Source organism: Phocoena sinus, chromosome 3 (genome assembly GCF_008692025.1).
Source record: "Phocoena sinus isolate mPhoSin1 chromosome 3, mPhoSin1.pri, whole genome shotgun sequence".
Lineage (NCBI taxonomy): Eukaryota > Metazoa > Chordata > Mammalia > Artiodactyla > Phocoenidae > Phocoena > Phocoena sinus.
In genome coordinates, this window is record NC_045765.1 from 10,319,176 (window position 1) to 10,338,373 (window position 19,198).

The following is a 19,198-nucleotide window of genomic DNA, read 5'->3' on the forward strand; positions in this document are numbered from 1 at the left end:
TGGAGTTATTTCACAGTTTTCAATTAAATCCAGTTGCTGCTGGTTCTCATAATTATTAATGGAGGAGTGTTGAAGTCTCCAGTAATAATAGTGGAGTCATCTATTTCTCCTTGCAGTTCTATCCATTTTTCCCTGGTGTATTTTGCCACTTTATTGTGTGCATAAGCACAAGGATTGCTGTGTCTCCTTAGAGACTTGACCCCTTTATCATTATGTAATGCCCCATTTTATCCCTGTGCTTTACCTGAAATTAGATATTTCAACTATTTAAAAAAATTTTTTTTAATGTTTTGTCCATACCGCACAGCATGTGGGATCTTAATTCCCCAACCGGGGATTGAACCTGCTCCCCCTACATTGGAATCATGGAGTCTTAACCACTGGATCAGAGTCTTAACCACTGGACTGCCAAGGAAGTCCCCTCAACTATTTCTTTTGTTAACATGATACATCTTTACATATCTTAGTCTTACTCCATCTGTCTCTAATGTTAATGTCAGTTTGTTACAGACAATACATAATTGGGTGTTGTTTTTTTTTTTTTTTTTTTTGCCGTACGCGGGCCTCTCACTGCTGTGGCCTCTCCCATTGCGGAGCACAGGCTCCGGATGCGCAGGCCCAGCGGCCATGGCTCACGGGCCCAGCCGCTCCGCAGCATGTGGGATCTTCCCGGACCGGGACACGAACCCGTGTCCCCTGCATCGGCAGGCGGACTCTCAACCACTGTGCCACCAGGGAAGCCCGGGTGTTGTTTTTTTATCCATTCTGACAGTATCTGTCCTTCGATTGTTGTATTTAGACCACTGACTTTTAAAGTGATTATTGATACAGTTGCATTAATATCTACAATAATTTTTGTGGTTTCCAGTTGTTGCCCTTGTTGTTTTTTTTCCCCTTTTGTCTTCTGCCTTTTTTCTGTCTTCTCGGCTTTGAGCATTTTACTTGATTCTATTTTTTCTTCTCCTAGCATATCAATTATACTTTACTTACTTTATTACTGGTGGCTCTTGAATTGTAGTATATATTTACAGTTAACCCAAGTCGACCTTTAAGTATCACTAAACCACTTCACTGGTTGTATAAATTCCTCATATTCCCAATTCCTCTCTTCCTGTCCCTTTCAACATTGCTGTCATTCATTTTGCTTATCCATAAGCTATAATTACCAAATAAATTGTTTCTGGTATTATTTTCAATAATTGTTATCTATCAGATTAATTAAGAACTTTTTAAAGTGATATTTTCCCCTCATTTATTTTTTTCTCAAAAGCTCTCCCTTTATCACTTTCCTTCCTTTTGAAGAATTTCCTTTAACATCTCTTGCAAAGCAGGTGTACTGGTGACAAATTCCCTAATATGTTTGTCTCAAAGTCTTTATAAATTCTTTTTTTGAATAAATTTATTTATTTTAGGCTGCGTTGGGTCTTCGTTGCTGCGCGCAGGCTTTCTCTAGTTGCAGTGAGCGGGCGCCACTCCTCGTTGCGACGCACGGGCTTCTCATTGTGGTGGCTTCTCTTGTTGCAGAGCATGGGCTCCAGGCGCACGGGCCTCAGTAGTTGTGGCTCGCAGCCTCCATAGCACAGGCTCAGCATTTGTGGCTCACAGGCTCAGTTGCTCCACGGCATGTGGGATCCTCCCGGACCAGGTCTCGAACCTTCCTCCCTTGTTTTGGTAGGTGGGCCCCTGCTTTGGCAGGCGGATTGCCAACCACTGCGCCACTAGGGAAACCCTGTCTCAAAGTCTTTATTTCCCCTTTACCTTTGAAGGATAATTTTGCTCAACAATGAATTCTAGTTAGATCCTTTTTTTCTATCAACACTTGAAATATTTTATTCACAAATGGTGCAGCCACTTGATCAACAGTCAGGCAGTTTCTCAAAAATTAAATCTATAATTATCATATGACCCCCCAGTTCCTTTCCCAGCTATATGCCTATGGAAAATGAAAACATGCGGTCAAACAAAATTTGTACATGAAATTTATAGCAATGTTACTCATAGTAGCCAAAAAGTGGAAATAATCTGAATGTCTATTAACAGATGAAAGGGTAAACAAAACATTTTATCCATCTAGTGGAATATTATTTGGCCATAAAAATTAATGAAATATTGATCAATGCTACAGCATGGGTGTACCTTGAAAAAGCTATGCCCGAATGAATGAAGTCAATCACAGAAACCATATATTACATAATTCCATCCATTTGAGAGCCCTGAATAGGGAAATCTGTAGAGACAGATAGTAGATTAAGGTTTCCTAAGGCTGGATATTGGAGGAGGAAGATGGGATATTGGGAGTGAAAAAGTGAAGAGGAATTTCTTTTTGAGATGATGAATATCTTCAAAGATCAACTGTGGGGGGCTTCCCTGGTGGTGCAGTGGTTGAGAGTCTGCCTGCCAATGCAGGGGACACGGGTTTGAGCCCTGGTCTGGGAGGATCCCACATGCTGCGGAGCAACTAAGCCCGTGTGCCACAACTGCTGAGCCTGCGCGTCTGGAGCCTGTGCTCCGCAACAAGAGAGGCCGCAATAGTGAGAGGCCCACGCACCGCAATGAGGAGTGGCCCCCGCTGGCCGCAGCTAGGGAAAGCCCTCGCACAGAAACGAAGACCCAACACAGCCAAAAATAAATAAATTAATTAATTTAAAAAAAAAAAAAAAAGATCAACTGTGGGAATGATTGTATATATCTGGGAATATACTGAAAACCTTTGAATTGTACTCTTTAATGTGATGCATTGTATGGTATCTACATTGTCTCAATAAAGGTGTTCATATAAATTAAATACATTAAGAGTTGTGCAATTCAATCTTGTAGGCATATAAGAGTTTCCAGATTGATTAACACATCCATCACCCCACATGGTTACTTTTTGTGTGGGTGGTGAGATTACTTAATCCACTGTCTTGGCTGATTTCAAGTATACAGTGTAGGATACCGTATATTTTTCTTGTTTTGTTTGTTTGTTTGTTTTGCGGTACGCAGGCCTCTCACTGTAGTGGCCTCTCCTGCCGCGGAGCACAGGCTCCGGACGCGCAGGCCCAGCGGCCATGGCTCACGGGCCCAGCCACTCCGCGGCATGTGGGATCCTCCCAGACCGGGGCACGAACCCGTGTCCCCCGCATTGGCAGGCGGACTCCCAACCACTGCGCCACCAGGGAAGCCCCGGGATACCGTATATTAAATCATCACATTGTAATCTTTAAATACAGGCAGTTTTATTAGTCATACCTCAGTAAAGCTGGTGGGAGCGGGGTGCGGATTTCCAGATACTTCCCTGTTTAGATAAAGACTTACTATTTTTCTTCTATCAGTGAAAATCGGAATCAGTTGCCTTAGGGACATTGTAGTCAGTTACATTTTGAAGTTCTCGAGAAACACTGGCAAAATCTGATCTAAAATAAATTTCCTTCCAATGTAAAATGTGAATTTAATGAAACCTGTGTTGACAAAAAAATTAATTAGTCGATCTAAGAAAGAAATGGAAAATTTTATTCGAGCCAAATTGAGGATTATAACCTGGAAATATACCCTCAGAAAGCTCCAAGAACTATTCTGCCCACTAGATGTTGAAGCACATTTATATAAGATTTTGAGGCAGAGGGCTGCACATTAAATGATGTATTACTGACAGTTTACACAATCCAGGGCTACATGTACAAAGTAAGTATGAATAGTGGGTCATGGGTATTCGTGGCCCCTTACAAGATTAAGCAGGAAGGCTATCTCCTAAGGAGTTATCTTCTTGATACTGGGAGAATGTTGCTCTTTATGGTTGAGCAGGTATTTCTGCCGGTGGGGAGGTTTGGTTGATGCATAATGCTGATACACAATGCACAGTAGAGGGGAAGGAGGAGGCCAAAGGGCAGAGAAAAATTTTTATGTTTAAATTTTCCTTGACTTGCCTTAGAATATGAATTTTTATTTCATGACCTAATAGTTTAATGCGTACATCTCACACCCTGTGGTTAGACTGAGTCCTTGTGCCCAGGCTGGGGCTGTTGGGTTCAAACTTCCCACAGATCCAAGTGTCCTGGGTTTCTTTCACTTAAGTGCCAAATAAGTGGGTGTGGGAAAGGGATGGGTGGAAGGCTCAATCCTTGCAAGGATCAAAGATCAAATGCAGCCGGGTTCTTTATTATCAGTGGTGAGATCAAATGCAGCCGGGTTCTTTATTATCAGTGGTGAGGTCACATTTAGTGTCTTGTGTTTCTGAACAACGGTTGCAGTTCCCTGAGTGGCCTGACAGCCCTATGCCAAGCCCTTGATCCCTAGAGACAGAAGACCCTCTTGTTCCAGTGTGGCCTGGCCCACCCTCATGCTGTGTGCTTGTTTCACGAAAACTCAAGAATTCCCTGTAAATTGTGACCACATGTTCACGAAGAGCTGGGAGAAAAAAACTGTAGAGGCAGCCCCAGGCCAGGAGAAAGTTTTTTCTCCATACAAACGATCGTGGCTGGGTCAGGTTCCCACCCACTGGCAGAAGGTGGTTCGGGTGAGCAGCGCATCCTCCCTCCTGTTGTAGCTCAAGCTGAGGGGCGTGGCCCTCCGAGCTATCCAATCAGGGGCGCCGCTGGAGCAGGTGGGTGGGGGCGACGTACCGCACCGGAGTGGACGTCCCTACCGGCGCCGGCCTCGCCGGAGATCGGGTATAGCCTGTGGTTCACGGTTCCTGGTGAGCGGGCCGTGGTCTGTGTTGCGCTGTGACCTGCACTGGTCGTGGGAGCCGTAGGAAGGACTCACGGAGACCCAGGAAACCTAGAAATGGTGAGTGTGCTGCCCCTGAGTGTGGAGTCGGGGCGGAGCGTCTTGTGGGAACCGGCTGTGGCGGGGCTCGGACCTCAGTCTCCTCCCGCCCGCAGCGTGGACGCTGGGACGGCAGCCGGACGCCGGGCGCCCTGTCCCGTTATTTAGCTCAGCCCGCCCCCAGAGCTTCGCTGGGCAGCGCTGTGCCTACGTCCCCGCGTCTCCCCAGACTGTGCGGTAACCACGGGGAGGGTCATTAGTGACAATCAGGCCTCGGTCCCTGGGGTTCGTGCGTGGGAGGAGCTGTAGTCCGCGGTGTTCCCGGTCCCTTTCTCCCAGGGGTCACCTGTTTTCTCCTGAGTTTTCCACATATTTGGGAAGCGGAGTCTCAAATCCATGCTCCCGTCCCCCCGCCGTAGCTCTTCCTAGGACTGATAATAAATCCCTAAATGTTCAGATCCCTCACCTCCTTCCCAGAGCCAACTTCCCCTCTAATTCACATTATAATCAGCTAACTGTTTGTCTTCCGGCTGCATGTCACACAGATCCAATATTTTATCTTTTTTCTCCAGAGCCATGGAATGCTGTTTTTAAAAGATTTATATTTGCCTGTGGCTGTTTTCGTGAGAGGAAAGCCAAGAATAACCACTTAGAACTAGGTTGCATCAAATCCTCTTGCCTCTCCCCCTAATCTGTCCTGCACACACACATCCTATGGGAAGTGCTTTGGGTGGAGGTTCTTCTTTGGAAATTTTCCTGGGTGTTTTGTCAGAACAGCCCCTCTCTGGGTTTGTCACCTCAGAAAGATTTTTTTCACTTATTTAAGTCTGAGTTTTTCAATAGAGGTAAAATGTATTTAATCAATAGAGCTTCAAAGAGAGTATAAAATAGTTCTAAACAGGCAAGAAAGAGGTGAATTTTAGAAGAAAATGATATGTTCCAGTATTACACGTTCCATTTGTATAGGATTCTTTCACTCTTTATTCCCCTGAGCATGTATAGGAAGTTCCTGAGGTCTATTCTTTACTTTTGGGTGTCTTCAAGTAAATTTCCAGGGCTTAGAATTGCAGAGTAGAAGTGTTCCAGTATGATCAGTTGTTTACAAACCAGTTTCTTTCCCTGGAAATAGTAATTACCTGACACCTGAATAGATACTTGGGGTTTTCTCTTTGAACTAGTCAAAGTGCCTTACAGTTTTCTTCCCTCCTTTCTATGTAAATGCTGGGTTTGAGTGACTTTTGGGATTGTTCACACACTGGCTTTGTGTCATTTAAAGTATCAACATTGTTCCAGAGCAACTGCAGAGTGGAGCAGCGGCCTGGCCCAAGCTATGGCTCCCATTTTGTCTGCAAAGGGAAATACTTAAAGACCTATTGGATTCTTCCTGGAGAACCTCCTTCTGCTGGTGTTCTTCCTGGTCACACCCACCACAGAGGGAGTCCTTTATACTGAGAAAAGCTACCAACCCCCTGGAACACTGGGGATGCATGTGCACACGGGGGTGGGAGGTGTGTCGTGATGGTATTTCTGAGTTTGTAGTTGTGGTTCCTTAGGTCTAGACATTTTTAGGCCTTATGCTGACGTTTTGCATTCAGAATGTAATTGGTGCACATTGAGAAAGTCTTAAGGTCAGGTGTTCTGTCTCATGGACAAAGGGTTGATGAATTTGGGAGTTCATTTGGGTCAGACCCTTAAACAGAATCAGGCTGAGAGTTTCCTCACTTGTGAGAGTAGAAGCCTGGAGGAGGGAGAGCATCCATGCTTACAGGGGGGAGGACGTATGGAGCTCCCAGTGTTCTTTCTTGTGGCTGCTCAGGTGTCCCTACCCTCCTTCACTAGAGGCTGACACACTGTAGGGGGTTACATCTCAACCAGGAGTGTTTAGAACCCAAGTTGCGATTATGTTCAACTTTGTGAACGTGGTGGTGTTTTTGTTTTCTGAATTGTAGCGAAGCATGCTGCATATCTGTGTTGATTCTGGTTCTCATTGGCATTCGGGGTTATACTATGTAAGTTGGTTGACACATACAGTGTAAGATAAGAAAATTGTGGAACCAGGTAGAATTTTGGTTCCATTTAGGCAGGAGACCCTCAAGATGTGAGATATGGGTGTTTTTAAGTTCTCAGGTGCTTCTTTCTTTTTTCTTTTTTTTTTTGCGGTATGCGGGCCTCTCACCGTTGTGGCCTCTCCCATTGCGGGGTACGCAGGCCTCTCACTGTAGTGGCCTCTCCTGCCGCGGAGCACAGGCTCCGGACGCACAGGCTCAGCGGCCATGGCTCACGGGCCCAGCCGCTCCGCGGCATGTGGGATCTTCCCGGACCGGGGCACGAACCCGCGTCCCCTGCATCGGCAGGCAGACTCTCAACCACTGTGCCACCAGGGAAGCCCTGCTTCTTTCATTTTTTAGGTCAGTGTCTGTCCATGTCTCTAGAGAACTTTGACTTTTAAGAGGCTATACTATTCCTAAGGCAAATGAATTCCTATTTTAATACATGCGAGGAAAAAGCAGTTGAATTTCTTTTTCATTGATATGAGGAAAACACCTCAAAGCCTATGGAAATCTTTGAAATTTCTAGTACATTTCAGGGCTTAATTGAAACCCCTAATGTATTATAATATGCTACTCATACTATAAAATATTTTATGTTAAATATAGTGGAGGGAGGAACTATTACAGATCTTACTCAATTTATGATGGGCTTACATCCCAATAATCCCATCATAAATTTAAAATATTGATAGTTGAAAATGCATTTAATACACCTTACTTACTGAACATCATAGCTTAGCCTAGTCTGCCTTAAACATGCTCAGAACACTTACATTAGCCTACATTTGGATAGAATCATCTAACATGAAGCCTATTTTATAATAAAGTGTTGACTGTCTGATGTACTTTATTGAGTACTGTACTGAATGTGAAAAATAGAATGGTTGTATGGGCACAGGATGGTTGTAAGTGTATCTGTTGAAAGTCGAAAAATTGTAAGTTGAATTTAAAATAATGATTAAAATTTAAAATAATGATTTAAAATAATGATTAATCATAGGAAAAGGCAGTGTATGTAAATTTCTTTTCTTATTTTCAGTAACTAATGCATGGAAAGGTTGATTTTCTTAAAAATTCCTAAGATAGGAAACTAACTTACATGTCCTGTTCTACTTCTCTGCTCTTATTCCAGCCACCTTGAAATAACCAGTTTTGATTACTTCTTGATCATTTTGTTAGTGTTTCTTTGTATAAGAACAAACCAGTGCTAATGCTTTCTGGATTTGTTCTTATAATGAGCTGTCGGGGGTTCACATATTTGATGTTTGACCACTGAAAGTTAAGCCTCACCCCTCCCTCTTCCCCTAGTTCTTACCTGGACAGGCTGATAAGAAAGCCTGGAGGCTCCTGCCCTGTGAGCTGCTCTTTGCTGAGGAGCTCCTCCTCTGCGCTGAGCTGCCCTGTGTGGCATTGCTGACCCCACCAACCCTGGGTTCTATATACAGAGGACACCGAGTTGGAAGTTTTGGTAACTCGTTGTCCTCTCTGAGCAGGAGTATGAGAAAGGCTCCTTTGTTAAAGTGGTCCTCAGTCGATGTGTTGGCTGAAACCTATCAGTGTCTTTAAGTAAAAGTGTAACTGAGGCTGGGATTGCCTTGTCTTTGGGGAGTAAAGGGCTGATTATATACCCTGTGAATGAGGTGAGCCCATGAGATGGCCACTCCTTAAAGATCAGGTATTTCAGAGAGAGAAGGAGACTGGGAAAGGCAGCCAGTAGGTGGTGAGCTGAGTCCACTCTCCTAATATGAGGGCTCACCTCTGCTGCTGCTGCCCCTGCCTCTACTGCAATGAAGATCCTGACCCTCTGAGTTACGGGGGACAACACCGATAGCCTCACTGTGGTACAGCAAAGGGATTAGTTCAAACTTAAACTAAAAACTCTAAAATACCCGGTAGTCGTGGAGGAGACCTCTGATCCGTATGGCACTAGTGTGCACCCCTGAGGGAAAAATTTTACGAGTCCCAGGGTAGAGAGGACACCCTCTTTTCCAAAGTATATATAATATAGGGAAGGACCGGAAAGAAGGAACAAAAGGAAAAATGTATAGAAAAAAGGCTCACAACTTTCCAGTTGGAAATCCAAATTATACTAAAAAATTTACATAACCAAAAGGATAAAACGGGCAGTCCTTGCTTTTTTTTTTGAATTATGAGAAAGTGTAGTTTATTTTATTTTATTTTATTTTACATCTTTATTTGAGTATAATTGCTTTACAATGGTGTGTTAGTTTCTGCTTTATAACAAAGTGAATCAGTTATACATATACATATGTTCCCATATCTCTTCCCTCTTGCGTCTCCCTCCCTCCCACCCTCCCTATTCCACCCCTCTAGGTGGTCACAAAGCACCGAGCTGATCTCCCTGTGCTATGTGGCTGCTTCCCACTAGCTATCTACCTTACGTTTGGTAGTGTATATATGTCCATGCCACTCTCTCGCTTTGTCACAGCTTACCCTTCCCCCTCCCCATATCCTCAAGTCCATTCTCTAGTAGGTCTGTGTCTTTACTCCTGTTTTACCCCTAGGTTCTTCATGACATTTTTTTTTCTTAAATTCCATATATATGTGTTAGCATACGGTATTTGTCTTTCTGTTTCTGATTTACTTCACTCTGTATGACAGACTCTAGGTCCATCCACCTCATTACAAATAGCTCAATTTTGTTTCTTTTTATGGCTGAGTAATATTCCATTGTATATATGTGCCACATCTTCTTTATGCATTCATCCGATGATGGACATTTAGGTTGTTTCCATCTCGGGCTATTGTAAATAGAGCTGCAATGAACATTTTGGTACATGACTCTTTGAATTATGGTTTTCTCAGGGTATATGCCCAGTAGTGGGATTGCTGGGTCATATGGTAGTTCTATTTGTAGTTTCTTAAGGAACCTCCATACTGTTCTCCATAGTGGCTGTACCAATTCACATTCCCACCAGCAGTGCAAGAGGGTTCCCTTTTCTCCACACCCTCTCCAGCATTTATTGTTTCTAGATTTTTTGATGATGGCCATTCTGACTGGTGTGAGATGATATCTCATTGTAGTTTTGATTTGCATTTCTCTAATGATTAATGATGTTGAGCATTCTTTCATGTGTTTGGCAGTCTGTATATCTTCTTTGGAGAAATGTCTATTTAGGTCTTCTGCCCATTTTTGGATTGGGTTGTTTGTTTTTTTGTTATTGAGCTGCATGAACTGCTTATAAATTTTGGAGATTAATCCTTTGTCAGTTGCGTCATTTGCAAACATTTTCTCCCATTCTGAGGGTTGTCTTTTGGTCTTGTTTATGGTTTCATTGCTGTGCAAAAGCTTTTAAGTTTCATTAGGTCCCATTTGTTTATTTTTGTTTTTATTTCCATTTCTCTAGGAGGTGGGTCAAAAAGGATCTTGCTGTGATTTATGTCATAGAGTGTTCTGCCTATGTTTTCCTCTAAGAGTTTGATAGTTTCTAGCCTTACGTTTAGGTCTTTAATCCATTTTGAGCTTATTTTTGTGTATGGTGTTAGGGAGTGATCTAATCTCATACTTTTACATGTACCTGTCCAGTTTTCCCAGCACAGCTTATTGAAGAGGCTGTCCTTTCTCCACTGTACATTCCTGCCTCCTTTATCAAAGATAAGGTGACCATATGTGCGTGGGTTTATCTCTGGGCTTTCTATCCTGTTCCATTGATCTATCTTTCTGTTTTTGTGCCAGTACCATACTGTCTTGATTACTGTAGCTATAGGAGCACCTCAATACATAAGGCAAATACTAACAGACATAAAAGGGGAAATCGACAGTAACACATTCATAGTAGGGGACTTTAACACCCCACTTTCACCAATGGACAGATCATCCAAAATGAAAATAAATAAGGAAACACAAGCTTTAAATGATATATTAAACAAGATGGACTTAATTGATGTTTATAGGACATTCCATCCAAAAACAACAGAATACACATTTTTCTCAAGTGCTCATGGAACATTCTCCAGGGTAGATCATATCTTGGGTCACAAATCAAGCCTTGGTAAATTTAAGAAAATTGAATTTGTATCAAGCATCTTTTCCGACCACAATGCTATGAGACTAGATATCAATTACTGGAAAAGATCTGTAAAAAATACGAACACATGGAGGCTAAACAATACACTACGTAATAACGAAGTGATTACTGAAGAAATCAAAGAGGAAATTAAAAAATACCTAGAAACAAATGACAATGGAGAGATGACGACCCAAAACCTATGGGATACAGCAAAAGCAGTTCTAATAGGGAAGTTTATAGCAATACAATCCTACCTTAAGAAACAGGAAACATCTCGAATAAACAACCTAACCTTGCACCTAAAGCAATTAGAGAAAGAAGAACAAAAAACCCCCAAAGTTAGCAGAAGGAAAGAAATCGTAAAAATCGGATCAGAAATAAATGGAAAAGAAATGAAGGAAACAATAGCAAAGATCAATAAAACTAAAAGCTGGTTCTTTGAAAGGATAAACAAAATTGATAAACCATTAGCCAGACTCATCAAGAAAAAAAGGGAGAAGACTCAAATCAATAGAATTAGAAATGAAAAAGGAGAAGTAACAACTGACACTGCAGAAATACAAAAGATCATGAGAGATTACTACAAGCAGCTCTATGCCAATAAAATGGACAACCTCGAAGAAATGGACAAATTCTTAGAAATGCACAACCTGCCAAGACTGAATCAGGAAGAAATAGAAAGTATGAACAGACCAATCCCAAGCACTGAAATTGAAACTGTGATTAAAAATCTTCCAACAAACAAAAGCCCAGGACCAGATGGCTTCACAGGCGAATTCTATCAAACATTTAGAGAAGAGCTAACACCTATCCTTCTCAAACTCTTCCAAAATATAGCAGAGGGAAGAACACTCCCAAATTCTTTCTATGAGGCCACCATCACCTTGATACCAAAATCAGACAAAGATGTCACAAAGAAAGAAAACTACAGGCCAATATCACTGACGAACATAGATGCAAAAGTCCTCAACAAAATACCAGCAAACAGAATCCGACAGCACATTAAAAGGATCATACACCATGGTCAATTGGGGTTTATTCCAGAAATGCAAGGATCCTTCAATATACGCAAATCTATCAACGTGATACACCATGTTAACAAATAGAAGGAGAAAAACCATATGATCATCTGAAGAGATGCAGAGAAAGCTTTCGGCAAAAAGTCCTTGCTTTTGGAACCTCTTCAGAACATAGGTTTTGAATTAATGTTACAGTCTCCTGTAACGCCGTAATTCACAAACCTTCCTACAATTATTGAGTGAGAGATCTCAAGTTAGTTACACCTAGAATCTCAGTAGATTTAAGCAAGGTGTACTGCATGATCTTAGAGGAAGTACGGAATATAATATAGAGGGCAGATTGGTATAGTTCACCATAACCATCAGAACTCTTTGCCTCTCCTTACGATCATAGCACCCATTGTCACAAAATGTCTCATAGTGAGCAGGAAAGCTCTGAACCGATAAACCATAAATTAAAATTAAGTTAAATTAAGTTCTTGCCACTTCCAAATTGGCTTCACAAAATGAGACTCCATGGTCCTTACCCCTTAGTTAAATTAGTTATATGATCCAGTGTAAGTTAAACAGGGCCTATGAGGATTGAAAACTTTAAGAAACCTGTTATTTTGGGAAGAAGTGATTATCCCCAGGGCTTCTGCCTTGAACAGCCTAATTTGACCTGTTATTAAACCTGGAAAGAGTGAAAAACACCTCACAGTGGAATGCTACTACCTTGAGGCTGTTGTCCCATCACAGAAACCCCTTATTCCTAGTCCCCAGCATTATGGAAATTACTGACTCCATCTACTCAGCAACTGCTAAACATTCTGCTCAACATTCTACTCTCACAGATTTGGCTACGTCTGTTCTGTTCAGTTCCTGTTTCAACAGCCTCTCAGCTGCACTTGGCCTTCACCTCTGAAAGGACATGATACACCTTTAACTGGTTACCGTCAGGGAACCTCAACACCACTGTGAACACACACAGTCTCTGCAGGCAGGATCTGAACTGCATCCACCTTGTGCCACGAGCAGAGATATGACATTAATGACATCTCTTCTGAGGAAGTTCATTTGATATTCAGGACATACAGTATTGAAAAAGGTGGGCTTGTAAAAAGTGGATGGGCATTGCTCCAAACATATGAGGCCCGGATACCTTTAATGAATACATTAAAAAAAAATTAATAAACAGAAGCCCACCCCTTCCTGGCACCATGAAGAAATACCAATAGTCCATCTCAGCACTCACAACATTGTCTAGATTCTTGTGATGTTTGGGAGGCAACATATCCCTTGTTTATAAATTTACCGGAGCCCATTTATGCGGTTACTTGGAAATTGGGCCACCTTGAATGGACAGCCCTACCATAGAAGGCTCAAGACTGTTGCCATACAACAGGCACACCTGGTAGTGTCCTCAGAGACTCCTTCACTATAGTGAAGAGGCTTCAGCACCCACCTCCCATACCTTCTGGTCACCCCTGATGGTCTTGTGTTGTAATTTCTCTCTTTTTCTTAGTTATGATTACAAGATGTTTATCAGTTTCATTGATCTTGTCAAAGAACCAGCTTTTTTCTTTTAATATACTCCACTGATTTTTCCCCCCAATTTTTATTATTTCTTTTATTCTGCTTACTTTGGGTTTAAATTGTTCTTTTCCTTCCAAAGGTAGATATTTACATTGTTGATTATAGATTTTTCTTTTTTTTCTAGTGTATTTGTTCAGTGGCATAAATTTCCCTCTAAGCATTGTTTTGCTGCATCCCACAACCCTTGATTAGTTGTATTTTCATTTACTTCAAAATAATTTTTCATTTCTCTTGGGACTTCTTTTTTGATCCCACGTATTATTTAGAAGTGTATTGTTGAATCTCCACGTATTTTGGGGAGTTTCTAACTATCTTCATGTTACTGATTTCTAGACTAGTGCCTGTGTGGTGTGAGAGCATATTTTGAATGACTGTTGTCCTTTCAAATTTGTTAAAGTATGTTTTATGTCCCAGAATGTGTTCTGTCTTGGTGAATGTTCCTTATGAACTTGAGAAGAATGATTTCCATGGATTACAATTAAATCCAGTTGTTCCATGGTGCTATTGATTTCAGTTCTGTCCTTCCTAATTTTCTGCCTGCTGCAATTGATAATTCATGGTAAGGAGGTGTTGAAGTCTACAACTAGTAGTGGATTCACTTACTTTCTTGCATTCTATCAGTTTTGGCCTCATATATTTTGCCAATCTGTTGTGATGCATGTACACATGAATGATTGTTATGCCTTCATGGAGAATTGACACCTTTGTCATTAAGATAAAGTCCCTCTTTTTAAATTTATTGTATTGAAGTATAGTTGATTTACAATGTTGTGTTAGTTTCTGCTATACAGCAGAGTGATTCAGTTATGCATATATATACATATTCTTTTTCATATTCTTTTCCATTATGGTTTATTACAGGATATTACACACTCTGCGTCATGGAGTGTGTAAATGGTGGATAATAAGAAACGGGAGGAAAGAGTTTTTCTCACCAATGGATGGTCTTAAATTGATAATATTTATTTCATTTTTATAGCATTTCTGACATTTCCCAACATGCTTTGGACCCTGCCATTAGACAGCAATAGGATTTGTAATGTGATCACAGTAAAACTATGTAAATAATGTTCATGTGTTCCTGATGCTGTTAAATTTATGAGGAAGTAAGTATGGACAGAGAATTAGTTTCTGATGATCAAGTCAGAGAATAAATGTTGGGAGATAGCAGAATCATATGTAACCTTCCTTATAAATGGAGTATAGATGTCCAGTGCTGTCAGTCTTACTCATCCTACCATACATATATATGGGATGTTGTAGGACGCAGTGGTCTTTGAGGATGTTGCTGTGAACTTCACCCTGGAAGAGTGGGCTTTACTGGATTTTTCACAGAAGAAACTCTACAGAGATGTGATGGGGGAAACCTTCAGGAACCTGGCCTCAGTAGGTAAGGATGACAACTTACCTTCACCTTGTCAGTCAAAGGTCAAGTTTTTCTGCCCTACAATATTATTCTAAGAGGTGGAATGTGTACAGGGAGGACATTGGTAAATAAACTAGGTATGGTCACAGCTCACTGTAGCACTAGAATCTAATAATTTTTCTATAACTTCTAATACTTTGGAATCATTTTTCTGTGTCTGCATTTTAGGAGAAACATGGAAAGATCATGACATTGAAGATAAGTGCAAAAACCAGGGGACAAAACTAAGGTGAGTGGCACTCCCAGCAGAAAGCAGTGTTTCACATGAGAATTATATTATTGTACCAGATCTTAAAAAGAAACAAGACAATCCATGCTTCAAATTTATTGCTTTTCAGAAAATTTTCACCAAATTACTTTCTTACATATGACATAATGTTCAGTGTTTGCAAAATAGTTCACTTGGAAATAGCATTAATAATCCCTATGTATAAATATCACCGTTTTGGTGAGCAAGGGTGAGTCCTCTCGCGGAGCATTCAGTATATTCAGTTTTGAACAATTCACCCGAAATAGAAAAATACCTATAGTTTTGCTACAAATAATAAAATTGTAGCTGAAATATTGTAATAAGCATGAAATCATTAATAAAGAGATCATTAATAATTCCTCCTTGTTTTTTGCAGGAGTCGTAAGGTAGGGAGAATATGTGAAGGGAAAGAGGATAGTCCATGCAGAGAAAACCTCAGCCTTATTCCAAATCTCAATCTGAACAAGAAAACTCTTATCAGAGTAAAACCATGGGAACACAAAGTATGTGGAAAAGTCCTCATGCATCATTCATCCCATAATAGGTACACCAGAAGTCACGTTGGACACAAGCCATATGATTATCAGAAAAATGGAGAGAAGCCATATAAATGTAATGTATGTGGGAAAGCCTTTAGTTATCTGCAGTGTTTTGAAAAACATAAAGGAAATCACACTGGAGGGAAAACCTATAAATGTAAGGAGTGTGGGAAAGCCTTCGTGCAGCTCGAAACTTTTCAGAGACACATGGTAACACATACTGGAGGTGCCTCTTATAAGTGTAAGGATTGTGGGAAAACTTTTAGTTCTTCAGCTTCACTTCAGATACATGAAAAAGCCCACACTGGAGAGAAACCTTATAAATGTAAACATTGTGGAAAAGCCTATAGATATCATCAAACTTTACAAATACATGAGAGGACTCACACAGGAGAGAAATCCTATGAATGTAAAAAATGTAGTAAAGCATTCAGTTGTCCCAGTTCCCTCAGAATACACGAAAGAACTCACAATGGAAAGAAACCTTATGAATGTAAACAATGTGGTAAAACCTTCAGGTATTACCCTTCCTTCCAAACACATGAAAGAGTTCATACTGGAGAGAAACCCTATGAATGTAAGCCATGTGGTAAAACTTTCAGTTCTAATATAGGTTTCCAAATACATGAAAGAAATCACACTGGAGAAAAACCCTATGAATGCCAAAAATGTAGTAAAGCCTTCAGTTGTCCCAGTTCTTTTCGAAAACATGAAAGAACTCATACTGGGGAAAAACCTTATGAATGCAAGGAATGTGGGAAAGCCCTTAGAGCTCTTGCAAGCCTTCGAGTGCACATGATCACTCACACTGGAGTGGGACCTTATAAATGTAAGCAGTGTGAGAAAGCATTTATTTCTCCCAGTTCATTTCGAATACATCAAAGGAGTCACACTGGAGAGAAACCCTATGAATGTAAACAGTGTGGTAAAACCTTCAGGTATTACCCTTCCTTTCAAAAACATGAAAGAACTCACACTGGAGAGAAACCCTATGAATGTAAGGAGTGTGGAAGAGCCTTTAGTTGTTCAACTTTGCTACGACTACATGAAAGAACACACACTGGAGAGAAACTCTATGAATGTAAGCAGTGTGGAAAAGCCTGCAGAGATTACACTTCCTTAGAAACACACATAAGAATTCATACTGGAGAGAAACCCTATGAATGTAAACAATGTGGAAAGGCCTTCAGGTGTTATCAAAGTTTTCGAAGACATGAAAGAAATCACACTGGAGAAAAACCCTATGAATGTAAAAAATGTAGTAAAGCATTCAGGTGTCCAAGTTATCTTAGAACACATGAAAGAACTCACACTAGAGAAAAACCCTATGAATGTAAACAATGTGGTAAAGCCTACAGAGGTTACAGTTCCTTGCAAACACATGAAAGGACTCACACAGGAGAGAAACCCTATGCATGTAAGGAATGTGGAAAAGCTTTCAGGTGGTATCAGAGTTTTCGAAGACATGAAAGAACTCACACTGGAGAGAAACCCTATGAATGTAAAGAATGTGGGAAGGCCTTCAGCCATCCCACTTCCTTCCGAAGGCATAAAAAGACTCACAGGGTAGAACCTTTTGAATGTAAACAGCGTGGGAAAGACTTCAGTTGGCCTTCATTGTTACATGTTAAAACTCCCACCAGAAATAAATTATAAATGTAAGTAACGTGAGAAAGCTTGATGAAAATTAATCCATGTATAACGTTCCAAAAAACTTTCAACACAAAAGAATTGTTTTTTACAAGTTGTAAATATATTGTTTATCAAGCCTCTTTCTTAAAGTATATCACTGGAGTGTGGGTTTCTACTAGTTTCAAAAATGAATATTGGGGTGATATAATTCTGCAAGTCATCTTTCAACAGTAGTACATAACATTAAAAGGCAGTGCTTTTTCCTTGAATCAGTTAATATTTTCTCTCCCCATTTTGAAGTCTGTTGGATCCATGGGTGAATTAAACTGTATTTCTGATATGTGCATAGTCAGGTTTAATTTTTTATAGTTTTATTCTGTGTTAAGGGACAATTGGAAAATGTGGTATTTGTTGGGATTTTCCTACTGGATATCTGGATACTGGACAGTTCCTGGATATCTTTATAGTCTGTTTTATGTATTCTACCTTTCTTAATGACAGAGCTCCTTTTTTGGAGTTTCATGTGAATAATTGTTTTTATATTTGGGCCTTTGCTTGTTGTTCTTCCAATGACTGTTATTTGGTGAATAGATTTTAAGAAGAGAGACCTGTGATGGGACAAATATCTGAGCCTGTGGGTAATGTTAGAAACTAATTTTATTTTTTATTGGAGTATAATTGCTTTACAATGTTGTGTTAGTTTCTTCTGTGCAGTGAAGTGAATCTGCTATATGTATACATATATCCCCACCCTCTTGGACCTCCCTCCCCACCCATCCCACCCATCTAGGTTAATACAGAGCACCAAGCTGAGCTCCCTGTGCTCTACAGCATGTTCCCACTAGCTATCTATTTTATACATGGTACTGTATTTATGTCAAACCTAATCTCCCAATTCATCCCACACTCCCCTTCCCCCTCTGTGTCCACACGTCTGTTCTCTACTTCTGCGTTTCTATTCCTGGCCTGCAAATATGTTCATCTGTACCACTTTTCTAGATTCCACATATATGTGTTAATATACAATATTTGTTTTTCTCCTTCTGACTTATTTCACTCTGTGTGACAGACTCTACATCCATCTACATCTCTACAAATGACCCAATTTCATTTCTTTTTTTTTTTTAAGGCTTATTTTCTTTATCCTTTTAATTTATTTATTTTTGGCTGCGTTGGGTCTTAGTTGCTGCACATGGGCTTTCTCTAGTTGTGGCGAGCGGGGGCTACTCTTCATTGTGGTGCACAAGCTTCTCATTGCAGTGGCTTCTCTTGTTGTGGAGCATGGGCTCTAGGTGTGCAGGCTTCAGTAGTTGTGGCACGCAGGCTCAGTAGTTGTGGTTCGCAGGCTCAGTAGTTGTGGCACGCGGGCTTCAGTAGTTGTGGTTCGCGGGCTCTAGAGCACAGGCTCAGTAGTTGTGGCACACAGGCTTAGTTGCTCCACAGCATGTGGAATCTTCCCAGACCAGGGCCCTAACCCGTGTCCCCAGCATTCGCAGGCAGATTCTTAACCACTGTGCCACCATGGAAGCCCCAATTTCATTTATTTTTATGGCTGAGTAATATTCCATTTTATATATATATATATATATATATATATATATATATATATATATATATAGTGTGTGTGTGTGTGTGTGTGCATATATACACATGCGTGCATGCACACACACACCACATCTTCTTTATCCATTCATCTATCGATGGATATTTAGGTTGTTTCCATGTCCTGGCTGGCTATTGAAATAGTGCTGCAATGAACATTGGGGTACATGTGTCATTTTGGATTATGTTTTTCTCAAGGTATATGCCCAGTAGTGGGATTGCTGGGTCATATGATAGTTCTGTTTTTAGTTTTTTAAGGAACCTCCATACTGTTCTCCACAGTGGCTGTATCAATTTACATTCCCACCAACAGTGCAAGAGGGATCC

General features: G+C 40.8%; 1 protein-coding gene across 1 annotated transcript; it reads left to right on the forward strand.

Moving 5' to 3' along the window:
- The first annotated feature begins 3,654 nt into the window (after positions 1 to 3,654).
- On the forward strand, positions 3,655 to 17,293 carry LOC116750663 (zinc finger protein 709-like). Its single transcript, XM_032625599.1, has 6 exons — positions 3,655 to 3,663; positions 4,526 to 4,649; positions 4,863 to 4,978; positions 14,686 to 14,812; positions 15,017 to 15,077; positions 15,475 to 17,293. The coding sequence occupies exons 1-6, from the start codon at positions 3,655 to 3,657 to the stop codon at positions 17,291 to 17,293; spliced, it is 2,256 nt and encodes a 751-aa protein (XP_032481490.1).
- The last annotated feature ends 1,905 nt before the right edge of the window (positions 17,294 to 19,198 follow it).